Source organism: Prionailurus bengalensis, chromosome E4 (genome assembly GCF_016509475.1).
Source record: "Prionailurus bengalensis isolate Pbe53 chromosome E4, Fcat_Pben_1.1_paternal_pri, whole genome shotgun sequence".
NCBI lineage: Eukaryota > Metazoa > Chordata > Mammalia > Carnivora > Felidae > Prionailurus > Prionailurus bengalensis.
The window spans coordinates 63768283-63793447 of NC_057360.1; the positions used below are offsets into that span (position 1 = coordinate 63768283).

The window sequence follows — 25165 nt, forward strand, 5'->3', positions numbered from 1 at the left end:
GGCTCGACCTGGCGGCTGGAGTTTAGTCCGCGGGCGGCTGCGGGGGAATCTCTGACTCTCCTCCGGGGCTGCAGCGGCCGCGTCGCGTCGGGGTCCTGATCGCCATGGGGACCGAGGCGAGAGCCGGGAGGAGACAGCTGCTCGTCTTCACGTCGGTCGTCCTGAGTAAGTTCCCGGAGTTTCGGGAGGAATCGGTGGGTCGGGTCAGAGGTTGGAGGGAGGCGCTGCCCACGCCCCTCGCCCGCGGCAGGAGAGGCGTTGAGAAACCCGCCAGCCTCACCCAGCGAGTTGCCTTTCCACCCCGGCCATTCCCTGTTTCCCCTCCCCCTCCCCCCCCCCCCGGCCGGTGGCCGGCTCCCCTCCCCCACCCCCTGCCCCGGCACCCACCCGATGGGGGTGGCCCCGCTTTTCACAGCCTCTCTTGCCGGCGAGGGCCCTGCGCGCCTCTGCCCAGGCGCACCCCTCCGCCCAGGCGCACCCCTCCGCCCGCGCCGGGGCGGGCCATCCTGCCCCGCAACGCGCACCCGACACCGGCGCCCAACCCGGGAGAAGCCCCGAGCCCCGCACCCCTGACTCCTTTGGCCCCTGGGTGGTCTGCTCCTGAAGGGTCGGCAGGGCAGACCTGCTGGAGGTGAGGTGGGGTGGGAAACCACCGGGAGAAGTGTCTGGGTGCAAAGTCCGAAGAAGAAATCAATTCGAAATCCGAACTTTCTCAGAACACAGCACTTCAAGTTCCTTTCTGGAGTAGCTACCTTGAGAGCCCTTGGTGGCTGTTGTTGACCGAGGGACTATTCCCAGGGGAAGGACCTGCCTGTCGGTTGGCTGGAGGCGTCTCAGAGCCAGGGCTCTGCCCTCCCCCTGGCCGCCTCTGAGAGTTTTTGTTTCCTTTGTAAACTCCCTTTCCTGCGGAACAATGAGACTCACTTGCTGGGGCTTGCCTCCGTCCAGAGATAGGTTTGGGCCTAGGGGCCGGGCTGCGTGGATGCTTTGGGCCTCAGTTCAGGCGACCCGTGTCAGCAGCTGGACGTGATCCGCCAGGGTCTTGAGGGTCTGTGCCTCTGTGGGTCGTGGTGCGGGTATGCGATCTGTGGGGGGATCTTCGTTGGTCCCTTGAAGAACGAAGCTTTAGGAAGTGTGAAGGGAACGAACAATCAAAACCAAAAATCAGCATCGGTGGTTATACGGCGGTTCACTTTGCCCGGTTGCGAAGCGTGGAAATAGGTTCCCTGCCCTTGGACGGATGGATGGACAATTTCTTTGTCCCTCATCACAAAAGCATAAAAAGCCCTTGGGGGCAAGTCTAACCCTCGCCCTATTGTACAGACAAGGAAACAGGTCCAGAGAGGGGAAATGGCTTTTCCAGACGGATGCAAGGCCCCGGGAATGGCACCAAAATCTCCCGAGTCCCTTTCCTTTTCTCACTGCCGGGTCCGCGTCTCAAGCACCCTGTGGCACGGGAACCACGACCTCAAACATCAGCCTGGGACAACGCTCCCGGGTCCAGCCTCTTACCTTTTCGGTTCCCGCTAGAGTCTTCTCTCAACTTGTCTTCTTCATCCTGGGCCCCCATTTTCCTTCTTGCCTCAGTTTCCAGTCTTTTCCTACTCTCCAGCTTTTTCATTTCTGCCTGGGCCGTAGGACTGCTTGTGACACCCATGGCCGGTTCTGTGTGGGGCTCCTACTGGTACTCGGTGCGCCAGTGCTCCCTTCCCCAGACCCAGAAGTTTCTCAGCGCTGACTCTATTTGTGACAGAGTGTGTCGGGTTCACAAGCTTGCTGGAGCCACGTTCTTCTTCCTCTTCCTCTTCCTACTGTTGTGCGTCCTGACATCCCCCAGTAATCGCATACTGGCACTGAAAGAATTGTGGTAGCACCGTCCTGAGCTTGGGGACGTCCTCCAGTCTCTGCAGGGATTCAGATGGTTCGCAGGGAACCTGATGTGATGTTGCGTCAGCGTGACAGGACTGTGGGTCCTGGGAAGTAACATGTCCAGGGGATGGGGGAACCGACCATGTCACATTAAAATTTTTTTTTTTTTTACATTTATTTATTTTTGAGGGACAGAGAGAGATAGAGCATGAGCAGGGGAGGAGCAGAGAGAGAGGGAGACACAGAATCCCAAGCAGGCTCCAGGCTCCGACCTGTCAGCACAGAGCCTGACGTGGGGCTCGAACCCACGAACCGCGAGATCGTGACCTGAGCCAAAGTCGGACGCTTAACCCGCTGAGCCACCCAGGCACTCCATTAAAGGCTGTTTTTCGGGTGTCCGGTCTGTCCTGTGACCCTGGGATGTCTGCATCATATGTGGGTGCCCACATGCTCTCTCTTCCATCAGGGCTGCTGCCCATCAGAGAGGAAGAAGATAAAGGGCAGGATATTCCCCAAGTCAAGCAAAGGTCCAGCCCCAGCCTGGGGAGCTCAGCGGAGAGGAAGGCCCGGGCTGTTGGCCAAGGATTGGAGCCCAAACACTGAGGGAACTGGGCCTGGGGAAAAGCCAACCAGTGATGGAGAACACCGTCTCCCTCTCCCTGGGGAACCTGCATTTAGAAGTTTCCAGCCATCTCCCAAGTAGGGAGAGGCATTTCTGCTTAGCAGGGTCCTGTGTGACGAGGATGGCTTTTGGTGTCACCATGGGGAAGAAAGGGGAACCTGGGCTGGAACCCTGGTCCTTCCTCCTCACCCCTCCTTGAGGGTGGTGTCCCCACTGAGCCGTTCCCGGAGGGAGGGGCTGCTGGCCCGTGTGTCTGGTGTTCTCCAGGGACAGTTCCCTCCCAAGCCCTTCCAGCTTTACTGTTGAGCTTTGCTAGCTTTACCTCAAACTCCACTTCGATGAGTCACTTCTCCTTTCCCCTCCCTCTGCCTGCCAGTTGCTACTCCCAGGAAAGAATTGTTCCCTGGAAACCTGAAGCCTAGTGGCTGATGGCAGCAGGAACTAGGAACTAAGAAATGAGCGGGGATGGGATTCCAGTGTCTCTGCCTCAGTCTTCACCTCCGGGCCCCAGGACACTTTCACTTCACCATGTTTCTGTCTGGTTTCTTTCACTGGTTTGCCGGGGGTCTCCGGCCTGGTTTTGGTTTGGGGTGGAGCTCCTGCAAGGAAAAGGAACAGGTTAATACATTGTTTGAGAATCAGAAGGATGTAGAAGGTTCAGTCCATGCCCGCCCCCCCCCCCCGCCCCCGATTCTTATGTCTCTTTCCAGTGTTTTGTTACACAGGCACAATTACATATAAATATGTATTTGTTTCTGCCCTTTCTTACACCAAATGAGGCACACTACAGATTTTCTACTACATCAGGCCCCTCGTTTGATTCGCTTTGGGATACCCTGGAGATCTTTTCCTTTTGGGTGCCGTGGCCTTGGTCATTAGGACCCACCCTCCCCACCCCCCCCAAGTCCACCGGGTCGAGGGCCACCTGTTCTGCGGACACTGGCACCCTTGCTCAGAGATAGGTTTAAAAGCTACACACGTTTTGTGTGGCCGCAAATGGAAATGGTGGGCCTGGTTTTTCGCCTCTGTTAGCATCGAGGAGAGGAGACCTTGGGGACCTCCCGACTCAGACGAGCTTCCTTTGCCGCGGTCCAGGAAAGATGTGGATGACGGCCCATCAGATGTCATTGTGGACAAGGGTGGGGTGTTGTGAGGGGGCTGGGGGGGGGAAGCCACGTGAGTGGATGCACGCTGGGCTTTGCCAGGCGTTGAAAACTCAGAGTTCATCTGTCTGGGACTCCCTGATAAGCAGGGTTTCTGTGTAAAGTCCGGCTGTGGTATTTGTTTTGCAATGTGGGGATAGGACAGGAGGAAGCAGCTGGCCGACCGACCGGGAAGTGTGATGCCAGGCCCCTGGAGCGAGCAGCCCTGGGTGGGCGGGCACAGCCTTGTCATGGGGAGATGGGGGGGGAGGGGAGGAGCCCAGCAGGTAGAACTGGGAATGCTGCCAAGCGAGGTCAGGAGGGAGCCTTCCAGTGAGAGCTCTCCTGTCCCACACTGCCCGCCCCACCTTCTGCCCTCCTGAGGGCCCACCGGGCCAGCCACTGACGTCACTCTAAGTGCAGCCAAGAAGGGCTGTTTAGACTTAGCCCAGCCTGTCGGGCTCACAGAGCCTTCCTCTTGCCCCTGCATTCCTTATCCGTCCTACCCTAACCCCCAGGAGCGAGTTCCGTCTCCCCAGGGTGGCCGGTGGGGAGGAAAGGGCAAACCCGGGGTGGAAGCCGTAGGGCCAGATCCTGATGGTGTATTGCTTTGTCAAGTTCATTTGTTAATCCGGTAAACATTGGTGTCTACCGTGTTCCAGCCCTGTGCTGGAGAGTAGGGACAAAGCAGAGACCACACCTGCTATCTAGAAGTTCTGAGGCGTTGGGGCGCCTGGGGGGCTCTGTCGGTTCAGCGTCTGACTTCGGCTCAGTTCATGATCCCGCGGTCCGTGAGTTCGAGCCCCACGTCGGGCTCTGGGCTGATGGCTCAGAGCCCGGAGCCTGCTTTGGGTTCTGTGTCTCCCCGTCTCTGCCCCTCCCTCACTTGTGCACCCTCTGTCTCTCTCTCTCTCTCTCTCTCAAAAACAAGTAAACATTGGGGCGCCTGGGTGGCGCAGTCAGTTAAGCGTCCGACTTCAGCCAGGTCACGATCTCGCGGTCCGTGAGTTCGAGCCCCGCGTCAGACTCTGGGCTGATGGCTCAGAGCCTGGAGCTTGTTTCCGATTCTGTGTCTCCCTCTCTCTCTGCCCCTCCCCCGTTCATGCTCTGTCTCTCTCTGTCCCAAAAATAAATAAATGTTGAAAAAAAAATTAAAAAAAAAACCAAGTAAACATTAAAAAAATTAAAAAAAAAAAAGTTCTTAGGAGAGCTGGGGGTATTGGAAACAATCGGCTCACATCAGGAAACCCAGGAGTAACCTTTTTGGAGGTGAGGGCTCCCCCTCATTCTCCAGCTCCTGCCCCCCCTCCCCCCCCCATGGACCTCATATGCCTGGAGGCGAAGATCGGAGGAATTCTTAGAGAAGACCAGAGAGACTGGCTGGCTGGCTGGCTTCCCTCCTTTTTCTTCCTTTTATTAAAAAAAAAAAAAAAAAAAAAAAAAGACTTCGAACAAACTCATGGCAGAAAAGCAACTTAAGGAACATTCTAATGGACAGGATGTGTAGAGGAAACAAAGTTTTCTTTCTTTCTTTCTTTTTAAGTTTATTTATTTATTTTGAGAGGGTGGGGAGAGGCAAAGAGGGAGAGAAAATCCCGAGCAGGCTCTGCCACCAGCAGCACAGAGCCCGAGGCAGGGCCTGATCTCTCCGACCCTGAGATCATGACCTGAGCCGAAATCAAGAGTCAGATGCTTAACCGACCGAACCACCCAGGCGCCCTCAAAGTTTTCTTTTTTTTTTTTTTTTAATTTTTTTTTTCAACGCTTATTTATTTTTGGGACAGAGAGAGAGACAGAGCATGAACGGGGAGGGGCAGAGAGAGAGGGAGACACAGAATCGGAAGCAGGCTCCAGGCTCCGGGCCATCAGCCCAGAGCCCGACGCGGGGCTCGAACTCACCGACCGCGAGATCGTGACCTGGCCGAAGTCGGACGCTCAACCGACTGCGCCACCCAGGCGCCCTCAAAGTTTTCTTAATAAAGTAGTAGAAAGAAGGAGGGGCGCCTGGGTGGCTCCGTCGGCCGAGCGTCTGACTTCGGCTCGGGTCGTCAGGTCATGATCTCGTGGTTCACGAGTTCGAGCCCCGCATCAGACTCGGTGCTGACAGCTCAGAGCCCGGAGCCTGCTTCGGATTCTGTGTCTCCCTCTCTCTCTGCTCCTCCCCTGCTCACACTCTGTCTCTCTCTCTCAAACATAAATAAAGATTAAAAAAAATAAATAAATAAAGTAGTAGAAGGAAGTAGCTTTTCTGTGGTGGATTTGGTCTACGTGTACAGGGATGCTTGCTGGCTTCTGTTAGCTGGAAGCCTCTGCCCTCTGTGACCACCTTGTCCTCACAGCGTGCTTCAGTTAGGGGTCATGGAGCATCTTCGCTGGCAAGGCACCGTGCTAGGAGCTGGGGACCTACAGATTCTCTCCTCCAGGAACTACAGGCGTAGACTGACAAGAGGGTGCCCGCGGCTGCACTCAAAGTACAAAATGGGGAGCATAAAAGGGAAGAGATCAATTTTTCAAAACAATACATTTTTATTAAGAAACAATAGGGGTGCCTGGGTGGCTCGGTTGAGCGTCCGACTTCGGCTCAGGTCATGATCTCACGGTTCGTGGGTTCGAGCCCCACATCGGGCTCAGTGCGGACAGCTCTGAGCCTGGAGCCTGCCTCAGATTCTGTGTCTCCCTCTCTCTCTGCCTTTCTTTCTCTCTCAAAAATAAATAAACATTAAAAAAATATACATGTATACTTCTTAAAAAAGAAGGGAGAGACACAATACGTGCTCAGTGTAGAAAAATGGGAAAACAGGAAGATAGAGAAAAGAAAATCACACGTAGGCCTATTATCAAGAGATAAATGCTTAGTGTTGGTGTTTAATTGTAGCCTTTCCTTTATGAATAATGTGGTATCTGTATATATTTAAGCAAAATGTGCTTTAAACAAAATCCATTCTACTGTATTCTGTATGGCTGTATCATAATGAACTGTTCACCTATTGTTGGACTTTGAGGTTTTCTTTTTCTTTGCTGTGCTAAATAACATGAAATTGTTCCATCTTTAAGCTTAACTCTTGAGTGTTTTCTTAGGCTACATTCCTAGAAGTTGGGGAAGATTAATTTTGACTGGGAAAAGTCATAGTGGGTCAAGGGGCATTTGAAAAGGATCTTGAAGGATGAGTAGACTTTTCTTGCTTGTCTGACGGAGATGCTCTGTAGCATCATAGTTTATTATTATGATTATTATTGTTGTTTTGGGTTCTAATGATTATTTAGTTTTGAGAGAGACAGAGCACGAGCAAGGGCGGGGCAGAGAGAGGAGACACAATCCGAAGCAGGCTCCAGGCTCCGAGCTGCCAGCACAATGCCCAATGGGAGGCTCAAACTTATGACCTGTGAGATCATGACTTGAGCTGAAGTTGGATGCTTAACTGACTGAACCACCCAGGCGCCCCTTTATTATTATTATTTTTTTAATGTTTATTTATTTTTGAGAGAGAGAGAGAGAGTGAGCGGGGAAGGCACAGAGAGAGAGGGAGACAGAGGATCTGAAGCTTGCTCTGTGCTGTAAGAGCAGAGCCCAATGCAGGGCTCAAACCCATGAACCATGAGATCATGACCTGAGCCAACTAACTGACTGAGCCCCGGTAGTATCATGGTTTTAGAGCCTCGGAATTAGGCAGACTTGGGTTAAGATGCCCTTCCCACCATGGAGCACCTGGCTGGCTCAGTTGGTAGAGCCTCCAACTCTTGATCTCCAGGTTGTGACTTTGAGCCCCATGTTGGGCGTAGAGATTACTTAAAACAAAACAAAACAAAACAAAACAAAACAAGATTCCCTTTCTACTTTGCTGCTTCTAGCTGTGTGATTTGGAGCAGCTGTTCTAAGCTCAGTGTTCTCATCTGGAACATGGGATGGTGACAATAGAACTTGTGTCTCATGGGGTTTTTGCAATTAGAATCTAAGGAGACGATGCATATGGCACCCACCTTCATGGGAGGGCTCACTGTGTCATGTCTCCCGTTACACTCCATTGGTCGAAGCAGTCACAAGACAGTGCCCAGATTCAAGAGGAGGAAACCTAGAATCTCCTTGAGTCACAATGTAAGAAAACCAGGTGGGATGAGATAGATCCGTGCGTCTGCTTCTGGAAAATAATAATTTGCCACGGTTGTTTTATTATTCAGATACATAGTGATTTTCAAGAATTGTATCTTCAGTCTTACAGATTTCTACACCACCAACTCTCTTCTGAAGCACATGAAAACATGTAGGGATTGATTTGAGTATTAATGGCTGCATCACTGTCTATCTCCCCTTCTCTCTCTTTTTTTTTTTCAACGTTTATTTATTTTTGGGACAGAGAGAGACAGAGCATGAACGGGGGAGGAGCAGAGAGAGAGGGAGACACAGAATCGGAAACAGGCTCCAGGCTCTGAGCCATCAGCCCAGAGCCTGACGCGGGGCTCAAACTCCCAGACCGCGAGATCATGACCTGGCTGAAGTCGGACACTTAACCGACTGGGTCACCCAGGCGCCCCTCTCCCCTTCTCTTTATCCGGTTCACTTCTCTTCCCCGCTCCCACCCCCTTGAGCCACTCCTACCGCCTATCTACTTCCCCATTGTCAACTACAGTGTCTCCAAGTCACCTTTGCTCTCCTTACCTCCTGCCCTTTTTCTCTCCTTGAAATTTATCAGACACTGTACAGGATCCCGATGGTATAGTACTCTCTCTCATATTTCTTTCTCATCTATCACCTCATTTCACCTAGAAAGTTTTGTTTAATCAGGGGCGCCTGGGTGGCTCAGCCGGTTAAGCGCCAGACTTCGGCCCGGGTCATGATCTCACGGTTTGTCGGTTTGAGCCCCGCGTCGGGCTCTGTGCGGACAGCTCCGAGCCCGGAGCCTGCTTCGGATTCTGTGTCTCCCCCCCTCTCTGTCCCTTCTCGGCTCACGCTCTGTCTCCCTCTCTCTCAAAAATAAATACACGTTAGAAAAAATTAAGGTTTTGTTTAATCAACGTTTTTGCCTCTCCTTTTTGGCTTTGTTTCTTCTTCTCTCCTTCTTGTGATCTGATTTTCTTTCCCCGTTTTTCATCCCCTTTCCCCCGCGTTTTTCTCTAAATTAAAACACTTAACCCCGTGCTTGCCGATTACACAGATATAGAACATAGAAAAGCTGCCTGCCGTCGCAGGTGATAAGCACTGTCTAGTGCTTGGAATCTATTCTTAGAGATTTTGTTATGCATATACTCGGATTGTTTTTATTATTTATAAATATAGGGTCATATTCTACCTATTGCTTGTACGTTTTGGACATACTTCTGATCTACTTTGACCTTTGAGATGGCAATATGTATTTCTTACATAGTTTTTGATAATGTATCATACTGGAGCCAGATTGCCAGGGTTAGAATCCTACTCTGCCACCTATTAGCTTTGCACTTGAGCAAATTACTTAATTTACGTGCCCCAATGAACTCATCTGGAAGATGAGAGCAACAGTAGTGTTTATTTCATGGCATCATGGCAAGGATCAAATGAATTAATCCTGTAAAGGGCTCAGAAGAGTCCTGCCATGTGGTAAGTATTCGAGAAACGCTAACTGCTAATATTATTTTATTCTTGCTCCTATTTTATTCATTTGGTCATGTTCAGTAATATGTGTCTAGAATTTAGATATGATTACAGTCGACCCTTGAACGACGCATGGGTTTTGGGGTCTCAACCCCACGGAGTTGAAAATCTGTGCAGGGGAGTCTGGATGGCTCAGTCAGTTGAGCAGCTGACTTCGGCTCTGGTCGTGATCTCGAGGTTCATGAGTTTGAGCCCCGTGTATCGAGCTCTGTGCTGACAGCTCAGAGCCTGGAGCCTGCTTTGGATTCTGTGTCTCTCTCTAGCTCCTGCCCCTCTCCTGCTCACTCTCTGTCTTCTCTCTCTCTCCTAAAATTAGATACACATTTTAAAAAAAGAAAGAAAGAAAATCTGTGCGTAACTCTTTGACTCCCGAAAAACTAGTAACCTACTACTGACTGAAAACCTTACTGATAACATAAATAGCTGATGAACACGTATTTTGTTATATGTATTATATAGTGTGCTCTTACAATAAATTAAGCTAGAGAAAAAAAATGTTAAGATCGTAAGAGATGATACATTTACAATACTGTACTGTATTAGAAAAATTTTGTGTATAACTAGACCCGTGAAGGTCAAACTTGTGTCATTCAAAGGTCAACTGTAATTGAAAGTATAGGACAAGTCTTATAAAAAGGTTTTCAGGAGTTCTGTTGATTCTTTCCTTTTAATTATTTATTTATTTTTCTTGTTGACATAGCATTATATTAGTTTCAGATGCACATCATAATGATTCCATATTTCTATAGATGATAAAATAATTACCACGGTAAATCTAGTTAACATTCATCCCCATACATAGTTACAGAATTGTTTTTTCTTGTGATGGAAACTTTTTAAGATCTACTCTCTTAGCAACTTTCAGAGATCTAATACAGTGTTATTTAAAAACAAAATTTTGACGTTTATTTACTTTCGAGAGAGAGAGACACCGAGCACAACAGGGCGGGGCAGAGAGAGAAGGAGACACAGAATTGGAAGCAGACTCCAGGCTCTGAGCTGTCAGCACAGAGCCCGATGTGGGGCTCAAACCCATGAACCGCGAGATCATGACCTGAGCCCAAGTTGGATGCTCAACTGACTGAGCCACCCGGGCGCCCTGCAATATAGTGTTATTAACTGTAGTCACTATGCCGTACATTACGTCTCCATGACTTACTTACTTTATAACTGAAAGTTTGTTAACCTTCGACCCCCATCAACCATTTTGCCACCCCCCATCCCCCACCTCTGGGAACCACCAATCTGTTCTCTGTATCTACAAGCTTAGTTTTGTTTTTAATTTAGATCCCACATATAAGTGAGGTCCTATGGTATTTGTCTTCCCATGTCTGACTTATTTCATGTCGCATAATGGCCTCAAGGTCTACCCATGTTAACACAAATGGCAAGGTTTCGTTCTTCTTTACGGCTGAATAATAAACTGTTACATGTGTGGACCACATAGCCTTTATCCATTCATCGATGGACACCTAGGTTGTTTTCATATCTTGGCTATTGTCAATAACACTGCAGTGAACATGGGGTGCACATATCTTTCGTAAGCAGTGGTTTTATTTTCTTCAGATAGACACCCAGTAGTGGAATTGCTGGATCATACGGTATTTCTATTTTTAATTTCGCAAGGACCACCCATACTCTTTTCCATAGTGGCTACAGCAGTTTACGTTCCCAGCAGCATGCACAAGGGTTCTCTTTCCTCTATCCTTGCCAGTGCGTGTTACTTCTTGTCTCTGATAATAACGCGTGGTGAGATTTCATTGTGGTTTTGATTTGCATTTCCCTGATGATTAGCGATGTTGAACATCTTTTCATGTACCTGCTGGCCATCTGGGCGTCTTCTTTGGAAAAACATCTATATGGATCCTCTGCCCAGTTTTTAATTGGATTGTGTTTTGTTCTTGTTTTACTAGTGAGTTGTGAGTTCTTTGTATGTTCTCAATTTTCTTGGATAGGAATCCCTTATTAGATAAGTGATTTGCAGATATTTTCTCCCATTCAGTAGGCGGCCTTTTCATTCTGTTGATGGTTTTCTTTGCAGGGCAGAACGTTGATTCTTCCACTGTGTGGAAATGTCATCATAATTACCTAAGTCAAGGCTGTAGTTGCGGGGGATTCGGCCAGAATGTTCACTGCTGATGTCCAGCTGAGACCTTTCTATTCATCTGCCTGGGCCATGGTCACGACGACGTATCACAGACAGACAGGGATGGGGAGAGTGAGGGTGGGGGCTTAAACAACAGTGACTGATTTTCTTACAGTTCGAGAGGCTTGAAGTTCAAGACCACTGCGGTGTTAGGGTTGGTTTCCTCTGGAGGCTCTCTCTTTGGCTTGCAGGCAGCCACTCTGTCCCTGGTTGTCCTCTGTATGCGCACCTTGGTGTCTCTTTGTATAAAGGACACCAGTCACACTGGATTAGGGCGTGTCATACGGGCCTTATTTTAATGTAATTGTCTTGTGACAGGCCTTGTCTTCAGATACAGTCACATTTTTTTCAAGTTTCTTTATTTTGAGAGAGAGAGAGAGCCTGAGTGCAAGCTTGTGAGTGAGCATGAACAGGGGAGGGGCAGAGACAATTCCAAGCAGGCTTCACTTTGTAGCGCAGAGCCCGACGCAGGGCTCGAACTCAGAACCCCAAAACTGAGATCATGACCTGAGCTGAAACCAATAGCCGGTGGCTTGACCGACTGAGATGCCCAGGCGCCCCGATACGGTCACATTTTGAGGTACCAGGGATTCAGGCTTTCACATAGGAGCTGAGGGAACACCATTTGGTCCGTAACAACCGTAAACCGTGTTGAAGATACCTTTGCAGTGAGAGCAATGCCCTACCTGGCTAAGGCCTCTTCCCCAGCTGACTTGAACCTGCTTGGAGTTCCCTGTTGCGGTCATGAAGACAGTGGGGATTTTTGTTGTTGTTGTTTATTTTTATTAAAAAAAATTTTTGTTTTTACATTTATTTATTTTTGAGAAACAGAGAGCGTGAGCAGGGGAGGGGCAGAGAGAGAGGAAGACACAGAATGTGAAGCAGGCTCCAGGCTCCGAGCTGTCAGCACAGAGCCCGAAGCGGGACTCGAACTCACAGACTGTGAGATCATGACCTGAGCCGAGGTCGGACGCTCAACCGACGGAGCCACCCAGGCGCCCCCAGTGGGGATGTTTTAAATGGATTCACATCCTTCCCCCACTTCATGCTGCTGGTTTAGACCTTGCATCAGAAAACCTCCTGCAACTTCCTCTTCTGTCTCTGCACACCTCCCTGGATGCAGGAAAGCAGTCTGTAAGCACTGCAACCCACGCGGAGAAACGAGTCCCTCGGGGCGCCTGGGTGGCTCAGTCGGCTCAGGTCATGATCTCACCGTTCATGAGTTCAAGCTCCGCATGGGGCTCTGCACTGACAGTGGAGAACCTACTCGAGATTCTCTGTTTCCCTTTCTTTTCCCCTCCCTCATGTGTACTCTCTTTCTCTCTCAAAAAAAATTAATAAACTTAAAAAAAAATTAGTGCCTGTTGCAAAATGCCAGTTGGAAATTGCTCATGTGCAGAGTACTCCGATTGTATTACAAAACTATGAGGCAAATTTAAAAACACTTAATTTGGGGGGCGCCTGGCTGTTCAGTCAGTGGAGCGAGTGACTCTTGCTCGGGGCTGTGAATTCAACCCCCATGTTGGGTGTAGAGATTACTTAAAAATAAAAAACATCTTGGGGTGCCTGGGTGGCTCAGTCGGTTAAGTGTCCGACTTCGGCTCAGGTTGTGATCTCACAGTTTGTGAGTTCGAGCCCCACACTGGGTTCTGTGCTGACAGCTCAGAGCCTGGAGCCTGCTTCGGATTCTGTCTCCCTCTCTCCCTGCCCCTCCCTTGCTCAGGCTCTCTCTGTCTCTCAGAAATAAATAAATGTTAAAAAAAATTTTTTTAAATAAAAAAGATCTTGGGGCGCCTGGGTGGCTCAGTCGGTTGGGCGTCTGACTTCGGCTCAGGTCATGATCTCACAGTTGGTGGGTTCGAGCTGTGCTTCGAGCTCTATGCTGACAGCTCAAAGCCTGGAACCTGCTTTGGATTCTGTGTCTCCCTCTCTCTCTGCCCCTCCCCCACTCATGCTCTGTCTCACTCTGTCTCTCAATAATAAAATAAATGTAAAAAATTTTTTTTCTAATCTTTAAAAAAACCCACAATTCTTAGGGTGCCTGGGTGGTTTAGTAGGTTAAGGGTCCCGTTCCTGGTTTTGGCTCAGGTCATAATCTCACGGTTCATGAATTTGAGTCCCACACCAGACTCCACACTGACAGTGTGGAGCCTGCTCTGGATTCACTCTCTCTCTTCCTCTCTCTCTCTCTCTCTCTCTCTCTCTCTCAAAAATAAACTAAAAAAAAAAACAACACTTAATTTTTATGTTCTGAAACTAAGTTTTTACAAAAAGATTGATGGAATAGTCATTCCCCCCCCCCCACCCCCCCCGAAAGTAGAATAGTTTCTTAAACTTTTAAAAAGATTGAGCTTTGGATCAAATTTGTTTTTTCCTCATTTGGGCGTGCCCCATCTGCCAGTGTGAAAACTGGGGTTATCTTTGTAGATAAACCTTAACAGTAGATGTTATGGTGAATGGTCTGCTATGACCTAATTCGTTTGAGGCTCCGTGTTGTTCAATGTCAACTTGTACCAGGCATTCTGCTGAGCGCGGAGTACTCCGAATAATAAATAACACATGGTCCCTGTTCCCTGGGGGGTTTACTGTCTGCTAGGGGAGACTTATGTGCACAGATGACGTCATTATAACGTGGGAAGTACTTCACCCGTGTGTTGCATGGGGTAGTTCAAGCCTCCGGAAGAGGTCTGAAGCTGGCTCTGGTAGGATCGGGGGTTGGTAGCTCATTTCCTGGAAAATAACATGGATGAATAGCTGACCAGAGGGAGAAAGAGGGGAAAGGGTGTTCTACAAAGCTGGAACGGCAGGAGCAAAGCAGACGTTGTGAAATGGCTCTTTGCTGGGAATTTTAAGTCCTCTGTTCTGCTAGAGGGGAAAACACGCCAAGAGTAGACAGGCTTTCAGAGGGTCCGGTACTGCTGGGCCTCTGCCTTGATGAAGAATTTGGTGGTTTTTTGTTTTTTTTCTTATTGTTTATTTATTTTGAGGGTGGGAGGGGGGGGAAGGAGAGAATCCCAAGCAGGCTCTGTGCTCTCAGTGCAGAGCCCAACGTGGGCTCGATCCTATGAACCATGAGATCGTGACCTGAGCTGAAATCAAGAGTCAGGTGCCTCACTGGCCGAGCCACCCAGGCGCCCCCAAGACGTTGAATTTTCTCTGAGAGGCAATGTGGAATCCTTGAAAGCTTGAAGCAAGTGTCAGATTGGCATTTTTAGGAAGGCTGTGTGGTGGATTGGAGCAGAGCACGGCCCCAGGAATTGCCTGGATTGGAATCAGCACCAGCACTTTGCTGCTCGGGGCCTCAGTTTCCCCGTGTAGAAAATAGAGATGATGATGGGGCACCTGGGTGGCGCAGTCGGTTAAGCGTCCGACTCCAGCCAAGTCACGATCCCGTGGTCCGTGAGTCCGAGCCCCGCGTCAGGCTCTGGGCTGATGGCTCAGAGCCTGGAGCCTGCTTCCGATTCTGTGTCTCCCTCTCTCTCTGTCCCTCCCCCATTCATGCTCTGTCTCTCTCTATCCCAAAAAATAAATAAACGTTGAAAAAAAACAAATTAAAAAAAAAAGAAAATAGAGATGATGGTAATAAACAGTATCGCCCCACTCCCAAGGTGGCAGGGATGAAGAGACAGACCATGTAATATGCTTGCAGCACTGCCTGGCACAGAGTAAGTGCTCAGTAAATACTAGCCCTTCCTCCGGCCCTGAGATGGAGGGTGGGTCTGAGTGGGTTAAGATTAAATGAGGCAGAGACACCCAAGTGTGCTTGAGAGACGAGTTGTGGTTCATCTGACGATGATGGTGCTAAGAAGTGACGGTCAAAGTTTGAGGGAGATTTGGGAGGGGACGATGCCAATGCTTGCTCTTTGAGGAGGGGAGACGTGGTGGCTGCTGGAAGGCTTCCAGTTTGACTGATGATGACGGATGGAATATATGGGAATACACCGTGACGCCACCGACCTGGGGGAGGAGGAGGAGGAGGAGGAGGAGGAGGGAGCGGGCGGCAGATGGGGAGGGGTGTGGGGACTCCGGTGACGAGGGCAGGAGGCTTCTCCACCCGGAGCCTGCAGCTCAGGTGGGAGGCGGGGACTGGAGGTGGCCGCGTGTGGGTGCAGATGAGTTTTGGGGTGGTGTTCGAGATTTCCTGGAGAGAACGTGGAGAGGAGAAAAGGCCCAGGATAGAATGCTGGGGAGCACTCATATTGAGGGATCCACAGAGGAAGCATGGTTCAAGGGAGAGAATGAGAAAACTCGTCAGTGGTGGGGATGACCAGAAGGGCGGCACGTAGAAACCAAGGGGCGTCGTGACTTCTGAGGAAGGGAGTGGTCGGCGGGGCCAGGCCTCTTACAGGGGCCCCTGAAGGGAACTGAAAAAGCCAATTGTGGCTGTCCTTAATTCTAAGACTACTTCAATGTTTTGGAAATTGGGATGCGACATACAGCTTAACTATACATTTAAGATGATGTCCCCACCCCCCAAGGAGCTGTTATTAAATCGCTGTTCTATCGTATAATCAGGGCATCATAGAGTTGAGCGAATGACTGTTGATCTTAGTAAAAGCAATTTTCATTCCAAGGTGAGAGCCAAAGACATATTGCGGTAGGTGGGGCGGTGATTGTGTTGGGCTGGAAACTGTGTGTAGACGCCTTCTTTGAAGAAGTTTGCAGAGGAAGGGCACCCGGGTGGCTCATGTTAAGCGTCTGACTTTGGCTCAGGTCGTGATCTCAAGTTCCATGAGTTTGAGCCCCTCAACGGGTGAGCACAGGCCTGGCTCTGGGTAAAAAACATGAACCTCAGGTGAGCCCCCCTTGTCTGTCTGTCTGTGTCTCTGTCTCTCTCTTTCTGCCCCTCACTCGCTTGTGCCCTCTCTCTAAAACAAACAAATAAATAAAAGTTTGCGGAGGAAGGGAGGAGAGGAGTCCCTCTAGAGAGGTGTGCGAGATTGAGTGCAGGTGTTCTGTACACGAAAGGGTCGAAAATCTGTTGATGCCTTTGACTTTGTGGCTTTTGTTACTGCGAACTTGTAGTAAATTAAGCATCGTGGTGAAAGGGTGAACTTTCCTTCTATTTTGGTTTACTGTGTGTGTCATTGAGCCAACTATAGGTCTGGGGGGTGGGGGGATGAGGAGGCAAGGGAAATACAACATAGATGAAGGCCATGGGCAAGAGCCTGGGTGTCCTGATGGAGATGGGGTGCAGTGAGGGGAAGCCCTCCGCTCTGCTGGTCTACCTGGGAAGGTTCTAGAGAAGAGTTAGCTTTTCCAAGACAATTGCAATGATAGAGGAGAGGTGGTTTGGTGGGCTGGAACATAAGCATTTTTCAGGCAGTGTTTATATTTATTTATATGTCTTATTGAAGAAAGTTTTAAAGTCAACAATTAAGTGTGTGGAGAAGAACCTATGGGCAGATGATGATAATGATGATGATAATAATAATAATAATAATAATAAGATATAATAGTTGTTTGCTGCTTCCTGTTGTAAAGCACTTTATTTGTATTAGCTTGTTTAACTCAACCACAGCCCTTTGATGTAGAAACTGTTATTATCCCCACTTTACAGATGGGTGAACTGAGGTTCAAAGCGACTAAGGTAGCTTGCCCAGTCACACAGCCTAGTAGGTACCGGAGCTGGGATTTGAATCGGGCAGCTTGGTTCCAGAGGCTTATTCAGGGGCGAGGTGGGAGGGGGTGGGGGGAGGCATGGACCACGGTGGCGGAGGTGTCCCACGGTGAGGACGGAGCACTGGTGAGGCTGAGTAGGACACATGCGGCGATTCACAGGCACAATAGAGTGAGAGTGTTGGCAGGCCACAGACAGTCAGCTGCAGTCCTGCCTCCGAGGGAGGTGGGATGGCATTGAGGGGCAGGCCCTATGTTTTGTTTTATTATTTATTTATTTAATTTATTATTTATTTTTATTTATATTTTTTTATTATTTTATTATTTTATTTTATTATTATTATACATTTATTTTTCACAGAGAGAGAGCAAGAGAGTGAATGCGAGAGGGGAAGAGAGGGGGGCAGACAGAGGATCCAAAGTGGGCTCTGTGCTTACAGCAGAGATCCCAACACGGGGCTCGAACTCGTGAACTGTGAGATCGTGACCTTAGCCGAAGTCGGATGCTTAACCCACTGAGCCACCCAGGCGAGGGGCAGAGCCCGTGTTTTAAACCAGAGAAGCCTGGTTTAAAGCCTAGCCAATGGAGGTCAGGACACTGAGGAGCTGGGGAGGACGTGTGTGTGTGTGTGTGTGTGTGTGTGTGTGTGGTTCCTGAATGTTTTAGATCTGGAGGTCTGAGAGGTCTCAAAAGAACTTTAGCTGACGTCAGAAGTGATGCGGAAACAATCACCAAATTCCTGTGTTGTCATTTCTTTTTTGGCAGCCCTTTATTTCAAACGCTAGTTTTTAGTGTAATTAGAAGCTCTTCCTGAGTTGGGTCATGTCATAGGTTGGGTTCTAAGGAAGCTGACTCTGAGATGTCCTTTATCGTGCCAGGACATTTATTACGGAGGGCTCTTGGGGTCCACAGCTCGGGAAGGGCAGGGGAGGGAAATGAAGCGGGGTTGGGCAGAGGGAGAATTCGGGCTGCAGAGTAGCTTCAACCTATTCCCCAGGGAGCTTTACGGGGCGGGAATAGCCTTTCAGCGTTGTTCTGAGCTGGGGGGGGGTGTGTGGGGGCATTGGGGCAGTAGACCTGGGGTTCCCTGGGGCTTCCCTCCTCTCATTCAGTGATGAGGCATTGGATGCCAGCTGCCCCTGTCCCTGCCCGGGTGGACCGCATGCCCCCGGGCCCCGCAGTGTCCCGGCTGTTGTCCCCAAAAGGGCTGATAGGCTGAGGGCTTTGATTTGGCAGAAGTCCCAGAGGCTGGATGACAACAAGTCAGTCCTTCATTCCTGAAGAGAGATCTCGTTCGAGCATCGCACTGCACATCACGGGTAGCAAATGGTAAAGGGTGAGGATCTTAAAAAACAAGTGCCCATCGTTGAAGCAGAGAAAGCTGATCCGGGCGAAAATCAAAGCATTTCATTCTCCGCGTTCCCCCCTCACAGCTGAGTAAGAGACTCCCATGGGCTCAGTTTTCGACTTTAGGAAGGGCTATCTGGTTTAAGTTTCTTACGTGTTATTATATTTGATTATACATTTGACATTAAAATGTAACGCCAAATGCACACATATAAGGTAATATTGGTATAAATAACTCACAGATAAAAGAATGGCATTTTATTATAGTCTGCCCCCCATTAAGCCACGGCCTCTCTGAGAAACCTCATGGTTTATAAAAGTCTGACATAATAAGAGGGAAATGGGGGTGTAGGGGGAACCTGCGTTTTCCTCTCAGCTCTGCCGTTTCATAGCTATGAAAACTTGGGCCTAGATGCAGAACTTTTTTTAGACACTTAATTTTCTCATCTGTAAAGTGGGAGAGAGAATACGTACCTGGACGGAGTCACAATGTTGTGTCAGATAGATATAAATGTATGTATAAAAGTCCTCGTTAGACATTAACGTCCCCCAACCCCCCCCCCCCCCAAACCCTAAAGGACTTGAGCGAACATCTAGTCCAAACCTTTCGTGTTCTGGGTGAGAAGAGGGCGCTTCAGAGGTCACGAGACCGTATTCAGTTATGCGAGTGATTACGTCAAGGAAAAATGTGCTTGCATTTATCTAAGGAAGACGGGACTCTTAGGGATATAAGGGAAGCCCAGGTGGTGAATTTGAACTTGGAAAACATGGACGGGAGTGACTGTCCAAGGGCAGGTTTATAGCAGAGCCCGGCTGTCTGAGCCCAGGCCCTGGTGCTTAGTTTGGAACGCTGGACCCTCCGGCGACCCGGTCGTGCAATCAGCCTCGTCTCTGTGCCCCCAGCACATGCCACCCCTTCTTTTCCTTCTCCACTGGGCACGAGGAGATCTCGTCTCTAGATCTAGGAGAGGATCTAGCCCACTTCTGGTCCCGACCCCAGCTCACACCCAGCTGCGTGATCTTAGGCACGATTCTTTACGTCTCATGGGCTTGGTTCCTCATGTAAAACTGAGATAATAACACCTGTTCTGCTGATCTGTCATGCTGGCTTTGAGGATCACACAGCGTAATGTAGGTGAAAACACTTTAAAAAGCACAACATGCCCTACAAATGTTGAGTATTGTTATTATCCTCATTACTGCTCCTCCCCTGCCCCCCCCCCCCCGCCTCCCTGCCTCCCTCCCTGCCTCCCTCCCTGCCCCCCTGCCCCCCCTCCCTCCCTGCCTCCTTGCCTCCTTGCCTGCCTGACCCACCTCCCTTGCCTCCAGCTTTGCTGGCTTCCTGCCAGGAGTGTCTGACAAGTGACTGCAATTAATTATTTGTTGAGAAGCTTTCTCTGAACCATGAAAAGTCATTTGGGAAGCTGTTCCTGGACTACTAGGAATCTAATTAGATTATTGGGAGTTGCAGAGGGAAAAATAAAAAAAATGAAAGACATTACATCTGAGAGAAATATTTTTTTTCCATTGATAATGGAAGTATTGGCCTGCGATTGTGGCAAAAAGCATTTGAAGGTATTTAGGATATTGGCGAGGAGGCGTGAGACCCAGGAGGAGCCTGGATCTCCTGAGTCTCTTCACCTTGGAGAAGCCACGGGAAGGGCCTCAGGAGCTGCTTCAGCTGAGCCGCCCTGGTGTCCCCTCCTGATGGCCCACCCCTCTCCTCCTCAGGCTCCCTGGCGTTGGGCAGGGGCGCAGTGTATACTTCTGAGCCCGATGTCAGAGTTCCCGAGGACAAACGTGAGTCGTGGGCGGCTGTGCAGGGGGGGTGGGGCGGAGGGGGGGGAAGCAGGTGCGCCTGGGGCCTGGAGGGCGGGCAGCGCAGAGCCGCCGCCGCAGTTTGGGGCCCTTCTCCTTCTCCGTTGGCCGCCGCTCCTTCGTCCTGCTCACTTTCGCGCTGCCCACAGCCGCCAAGTTGTCCTGCTCCTACTCGGGCTTCTCCAACCCCCGCGTGGAGTGGAAGTTCGCCCATGGTGACATCACCAGCCTCGTTTGTTATAAAAACAAGATCACGGGTGAGTTGCCCCACCTCCTCCCCGGTGGCCTAGGTTGTGGAGGGGTCGACGGGGCCGGACCCCCGGGGGAGAGGAGCACCCTGGGGCCCAGGTCCCGCGGACTCTAACGCGGCCTGCCCTGCCACCACCCAGCTTCTCGTGGCCCCGCAGCGCACTCAGCCGGCCGCCCCTTCCTCTCTTCTGGTAGCCTCCTATGCAGACCGAGTCACCTTCTCGCACAGTGGCATCACTTTCCATTCGGTGACCCGGAAAGACACGGGGACGTACACTTGCATGGTCTCTGACGATGGCGGCAACACGTACGGGGAGGTCAGCGTCCAGCTCACTGTGCTTGGTACGTGCCCCACGCGTTTTGTGTGTGTGTTGGGCGTTCATTGCTTCCCAGGTCCTCAAGGGGCTTTGCCGAGCTTTGGAGCTCACTGATGGCCAGGGCGCTGGGGGGGGGGGGGGAGGAGTGGGGGGGCTTCAGTCTCTGTGCTGCAGAGGCGACGAGCCCCGCTCCTCCCCCTTCCCCTCCCCCCTCCCACAGTGGGAAGCGGAGGGCCTGGTAAGGGATGGAGGCTGGAGCTGACCTATGGGGTTGTCTTCCGCTTGGCCTCTAGGCGGCGCTGTCTGAACTTGTGCTGGGCCCCTTCTGTCCCTTCGCAGTGCCTCCATCCAAGCCCACGGTCCACATCCCCTCCTCTGCCACCATTGGGAGTCGGGCAGTGCTGACCTGCTCAGAGAAGGATGGCTCCCCCCCTTCTGAGTACTACTGGTTCAAGGACGGGGTCCGGATGCCTTTGGAGCCCAAGGGCAACCGCGCCTTCAGCAACTCTTCCTACAGCCTGAATGAAAAGACAGGGGAGCTGGTAGGGATGGGGTGGTGTGGGAGGGTATGGGGGGGGGCAGGGCCAAAGAGCCCTGGAAGGTGGGGAAGACAAGCAGCAAGATGAGCTTGGCGTTAGGGTCGGAAGACTAAAGATGGGGCTTGGACGCTTCTCAGGATGAGGGTGTCATAAGGTGCACCGTTGTTGAATCGTCTGCCGTGCACCCGAAACCCCAGTGCAACAGCGTATGTCCACGATACTGCAATTTAAAAATGAGGATCGGGGGGGGGGGGTGGTGCTCCTGTAGAGCCTGCGGCTCTTGGTGTCGGGGGTCGTGAGTTCGATCCCCGCGTCGGGCGTAGAGCTTACTGACAAAACACCAGAAGTAGGTGCTTGGCTTCTGTCGGCAGGAGGCCAACCGATTTCCTCCCTTCAGGTCTTCGATCCCGTGTCAGCCTGGGATACGGGCGAGTACACCTGTGAGGCGCAGAACGGGTACGGGATGCCCATGAGGTCAGAGGCTGTGCGCATGGAAGCCGGTGAGCAAGGCTCTAGCAGGGGCTTGAGCGCGGGCCTGGGGTGGGGCCCGGGGTCTGCTTTCCACCCTGGCTTTGGTGGTGGTGTCAGTCACGTGAGTGAGCCCTCAGAGGACTGACCTCTCGTTTGTGTCTCACAGCGGAGTTGAATGTGGGGGGCATTGTGGCAGCTGTCCTTGTCACACTCATTCTCCTTGGATTCTTGATTTTGGGCATCTGGTTCGCCTATAGACGAGGCTACTTTGACAGTAAGTACTTGCCCTCAACGGCTCTCCTTTGTATCGTCCCCATTCCAGGGCACGGTCCTTGGGTGCCATCTGAGTACTGACCTGATAGTGAGCCCACGTGTGCAGGGGTTCTCTCCCGGGTGAGCACCAGTGACCTATTGAGTGCCATTCCCCCCAGCCTTCTGCGCCCGGCCGGCCCCTATCCCGCTGACGCTCACGGTCCCCTTTCTTCTTTTTCAGGAACAAAGAAAGGGTGAGTGAGCCACCTGCCGTCCTGGGAGGTCTCCAGAGGAGGTTGAGAACAAGGATGCGTGTGGTTTGAAGCGGAGACGGGCCCCGGGGGGAGGGGCTGGAGGCAGAGGCCACCCTGGTCGGGTGGCCATCTGTGTGTCTACCTTTCCCCGTTCCCTGTGACCTTGTACTTGTCGGGTCTCCCTCCACCCACCCCTCCCTACTGAGAGCTCTGTGCTTCCGTGAAGTTCTCGGTCGAGCCTCTAACGTTGGCCAGCAGAGGTTAAAGACAGCACGGGTTGGCGGGGGGGGGGGGGGGGGTGCTGAGCGTCTCCGTCTTCTGGCTTGTCCGCAGGACCTCGAGTAAGAAGGTGATTTACAGCCAGCCCGCTGCCCGCAGTGAAGTGAGTGTGCTCCCCGGGGACCGGGAGGGTCTCCCTGCGGGAGTGAGGGGCTCCTCCCCTGTGTTTACAGGTTCAGGAGCTTATCAGCTAAACAAGAGTGTACAGGGTTGATTTGGGCGTTTTATTTCTCCAGGGGGAATTCAGGCAGACCTCGTCATTCCTGGTGTGACCCTGGTCCGACTCATCTCCTGTCCTCCGTGCTTGCCTTCTTCCGGTGCTACCAGACTCCAGCCCCTGGCGTCTGTAGTTTCACAGGGTCCCTTACGCGTCTTCTAGCCCCCACAGGGGTCCCCACGTTTATCTTAGTTAGGATGTGGTTGTGTATGCTTTCCCCCTGCATCCCGCCCTTCCTTTCCCGCCATTGCCCAGTGGCCCGGGACTTGTTTAAAAGCTTTCATCCCCCATGTCCCCCATCCCTACGAGGGATCAGGGAACAGCCCTGAGCGTCACGCCCCTTGACTTCCCTTCCCAGAACGTGGCAACAGTGGCGGGGCACTCGATACCCCCTGTGTGGCGGCGGCCCCTCCCCCCCAGCAGGGATCTGGAGTTTGGTCCCTGGGCCCTTTCCTCCCGTGGTGAGGAGGGACCCGCTGTTCCAGAGTGGGGACTGGAGACCGAGCCACCGAAGAGGTTGTGGGGTGACAACACCCAAGTCTCTCCCGCCCCTGCAGCCCACTCCACTTTCTTCTGTCTTCCCACGGGAAGTGCCCCCGAGACCCTCTTGCACCGGCCTGAACGCAGCAAGACACCATCTGTGTCTGTCGAACGAAACCGGAGCTTTGTTATGGAGACCATGGGGGGGGGGGGCGGGGGTGCTCTCAGGGGACACTGAGCGGAAGGGTTTTAAAACCCCTGATCTGAAGAAAAGGAAGCTGGCGCTGGGAGCTCCGACCATCATCACCCTTCCCTTGGCTGGAACAACTGGATGGACCCTTTTAAGATGCGTCTGCAGGGCCGTGCGGATGTGCGCACTGGTCGTAGCTCTTTGCTGTGGGGTGTGTGCGTGTGTGCGTGCGCGCGCGCACGCGTGCACATTCGCGCGCTCGGTCTTAGCTCTCTGCTGAAATGCGGTGTGTGTCCAGGGCGTCTTCGCTCTTTGGTGAGACTGTTGGTGTGTGTTTGGATGTAGCCGGATGTTGCTGGTTTGTCAAAGCCTCTCGTCGCGGGAAGTTGGGGAAATGAAGTTCCTGGGCTCCTTTGTACAAACAGGAAGGCGCCTGAAACCCTGCTTCCCCAACAACCTGGGTTGGTCCTGGCCCCCTGTCCCACCCCTTCCTGGCTCCCGTCTCAAGGCAGAGCTTCTGAGCTTGGGACCCTCATTCCGGAGCCCTCTGGCGGCCCGAGGAGTGCCCTCTGCTGCGGGAGCACACCCGGAGGAAGCCGATGCTGTGCCCTGGGGTTCTCCCTGGTCTGGTCCACTGAGGGGAGAAAGTGCCCACCCTCCCCTCCCCCCTCTGCCAACCAGATGCATCCAAAGACTTCTCTAAGGAGAACAGACTGCCCCAGAGCAGTAAAGCAACCATTGCTTCACTGGAGCAGAGTTGGGGGCTGGGGTGCTGTTTAGAGGAAAGGTAATTTGAGACCAGGTGGCAAGGCCATCCCCGTGTGACTGCTGGGAAGGTAGGCCTGCCTGACGTTGCTTTCCTTTGTGCGTCTGGACAGCCCCTTTTGCCCTTAAATTTCTGTTTCCCCCTCTACCGTAGTCGCCCGGTCTATTAACGAGCGAGAGGGCGAACACGGGGGTCTTCAAGGGTTGATTTTGCTTAACTTCCTTCTGTGGGGGACACTAAGCCCCACTTTGCCAGGTTTTATTCCCTGATCTGGAAACCCCTGACGGAATTGAGTTTTCTGTCGAGAATCCAAGAGGAAAAACAAGCCTAGCCAAACCATCGGTTAAGGGTCATGGGCCAATAAAAAAAGAGCTTTTTCAGATGGAGATAAAATTTAATTAAACAGTAAAAGCAGAGATGATGAAATGGTTCAGTAAGAAAGAGATTTTTAAAGCGTGTTTCAGCCTCCTGGTTGGGAGACGGGGTGGGAGGGACGCGGAGACAAGGCCACAGGGAAGCAGAGGTGACTCATTGTCCCGTCAGGTCTGAGGTGAGTGGTTCCTCACCGTCTCGGTCACTTGTGATGAACAGAAGTCATGCGTGACCAGCCTTGGAAGTCACCTCTCCAGCTTACCACAGTCCCCTTGAGTTGGAAAACACCCTGCCTGCTTTCATTTCGAAATGTCAAGGCTAATTTTGTAATAAATGTTTATTTTTCACATTGAGTTTGTTTACAGCCTGAAGTTCTGTGTGGTAAACGAGCTGGGACTTCCAGAGTGATTTGGAGATTCAAAACCTTCCCGATAGTCTTAAGAGGTTTGAGATCTCCTTCCGCGGAGACTGATAGTTAACTTTTCTCCCAAAATTATCGTTGGCTCGTGCTTGAATGGGAATGACTCAAGTGGACGTTTCTTTCAAGTGACACTTGGAGGGAGGAATTCTATGGAGATTGGTGGTTTGA

The 25165-nt window shown here is 51.4% G+C and overlaps 1 protein-coding gene across 3 annotated transcripts; it reads left to right on the top strand.

The window, feature by feature from the left end:
• F11R (F11 receptor) lies at positions 1-24929 on the top strand. 3 transcript variants are annotated; one of them, XR_006295503.1, is made up of 10 exons: positions 1-165; positions 20104-20172; positions 20340-20447; positions 20635-20781; positions 21096-21298; positions 21693-21795; positions 22089-22159; positions 22260-22272; positions 22606-22654; positions 22788-23359. XR_006295503.1 is itself a non-coding variant. In XM_043569226.1 (10 exons), the coding sequence occupies exons 1-10, from the start codon at positions 105-107 to the stop codon at positions 22821-22823; spliced, it is 897 nt and encodes a 298-aa protein (XP_043425161.1). In that variant the 5' UTR covers positions 3-104; the 3' UTR covers positions 22824-24929. The 3 variants fall into 3 exon arrangements, 2 of the variants coding, with proteins under 2 accessions (XP_043425162.1, XP_043425161.1); XM_043569226.1 differs by lacking the exon at positions 22089-22159 and adding an exon at positions 21933-22040 and having other exon boundaries at positions 3-165; positions 22788-24929; XM_043569227.1 differs by lacking the exons at positions 22260-22272; positions 22606-22654; positions 22788-23359 and having other exon boundaries at positions 22089-22160.
• The last annotated feature ends 236 nt before the right edge of the window (positions 24930-25165 follow it).

Bases quoted from the DNA above. Each gene is read 5' to 3' on its own strand.
- F11R (XM_043569226.1), top strand. From the start codon at position 105: ATGGGGACCGAGGCGAGAGCCGGGAGGAGACAGCTGCTCGTCTTCACG. The intron at 20,448-20,634 runs GTGAGTTGCCCC...CTCTTCTGGTAG, and splicing joins TTATAAAAACAAGATCACGG to CCTCCTATGCAGACCGAGTC. The intron at 21,796-21,932 runs GTGAGCAAGGCT...TGTGTCTCACAG, and splicing joins GGCTGTGCGCATGGAAGCCG to CGGAGTTGAATGTGGGGGGC.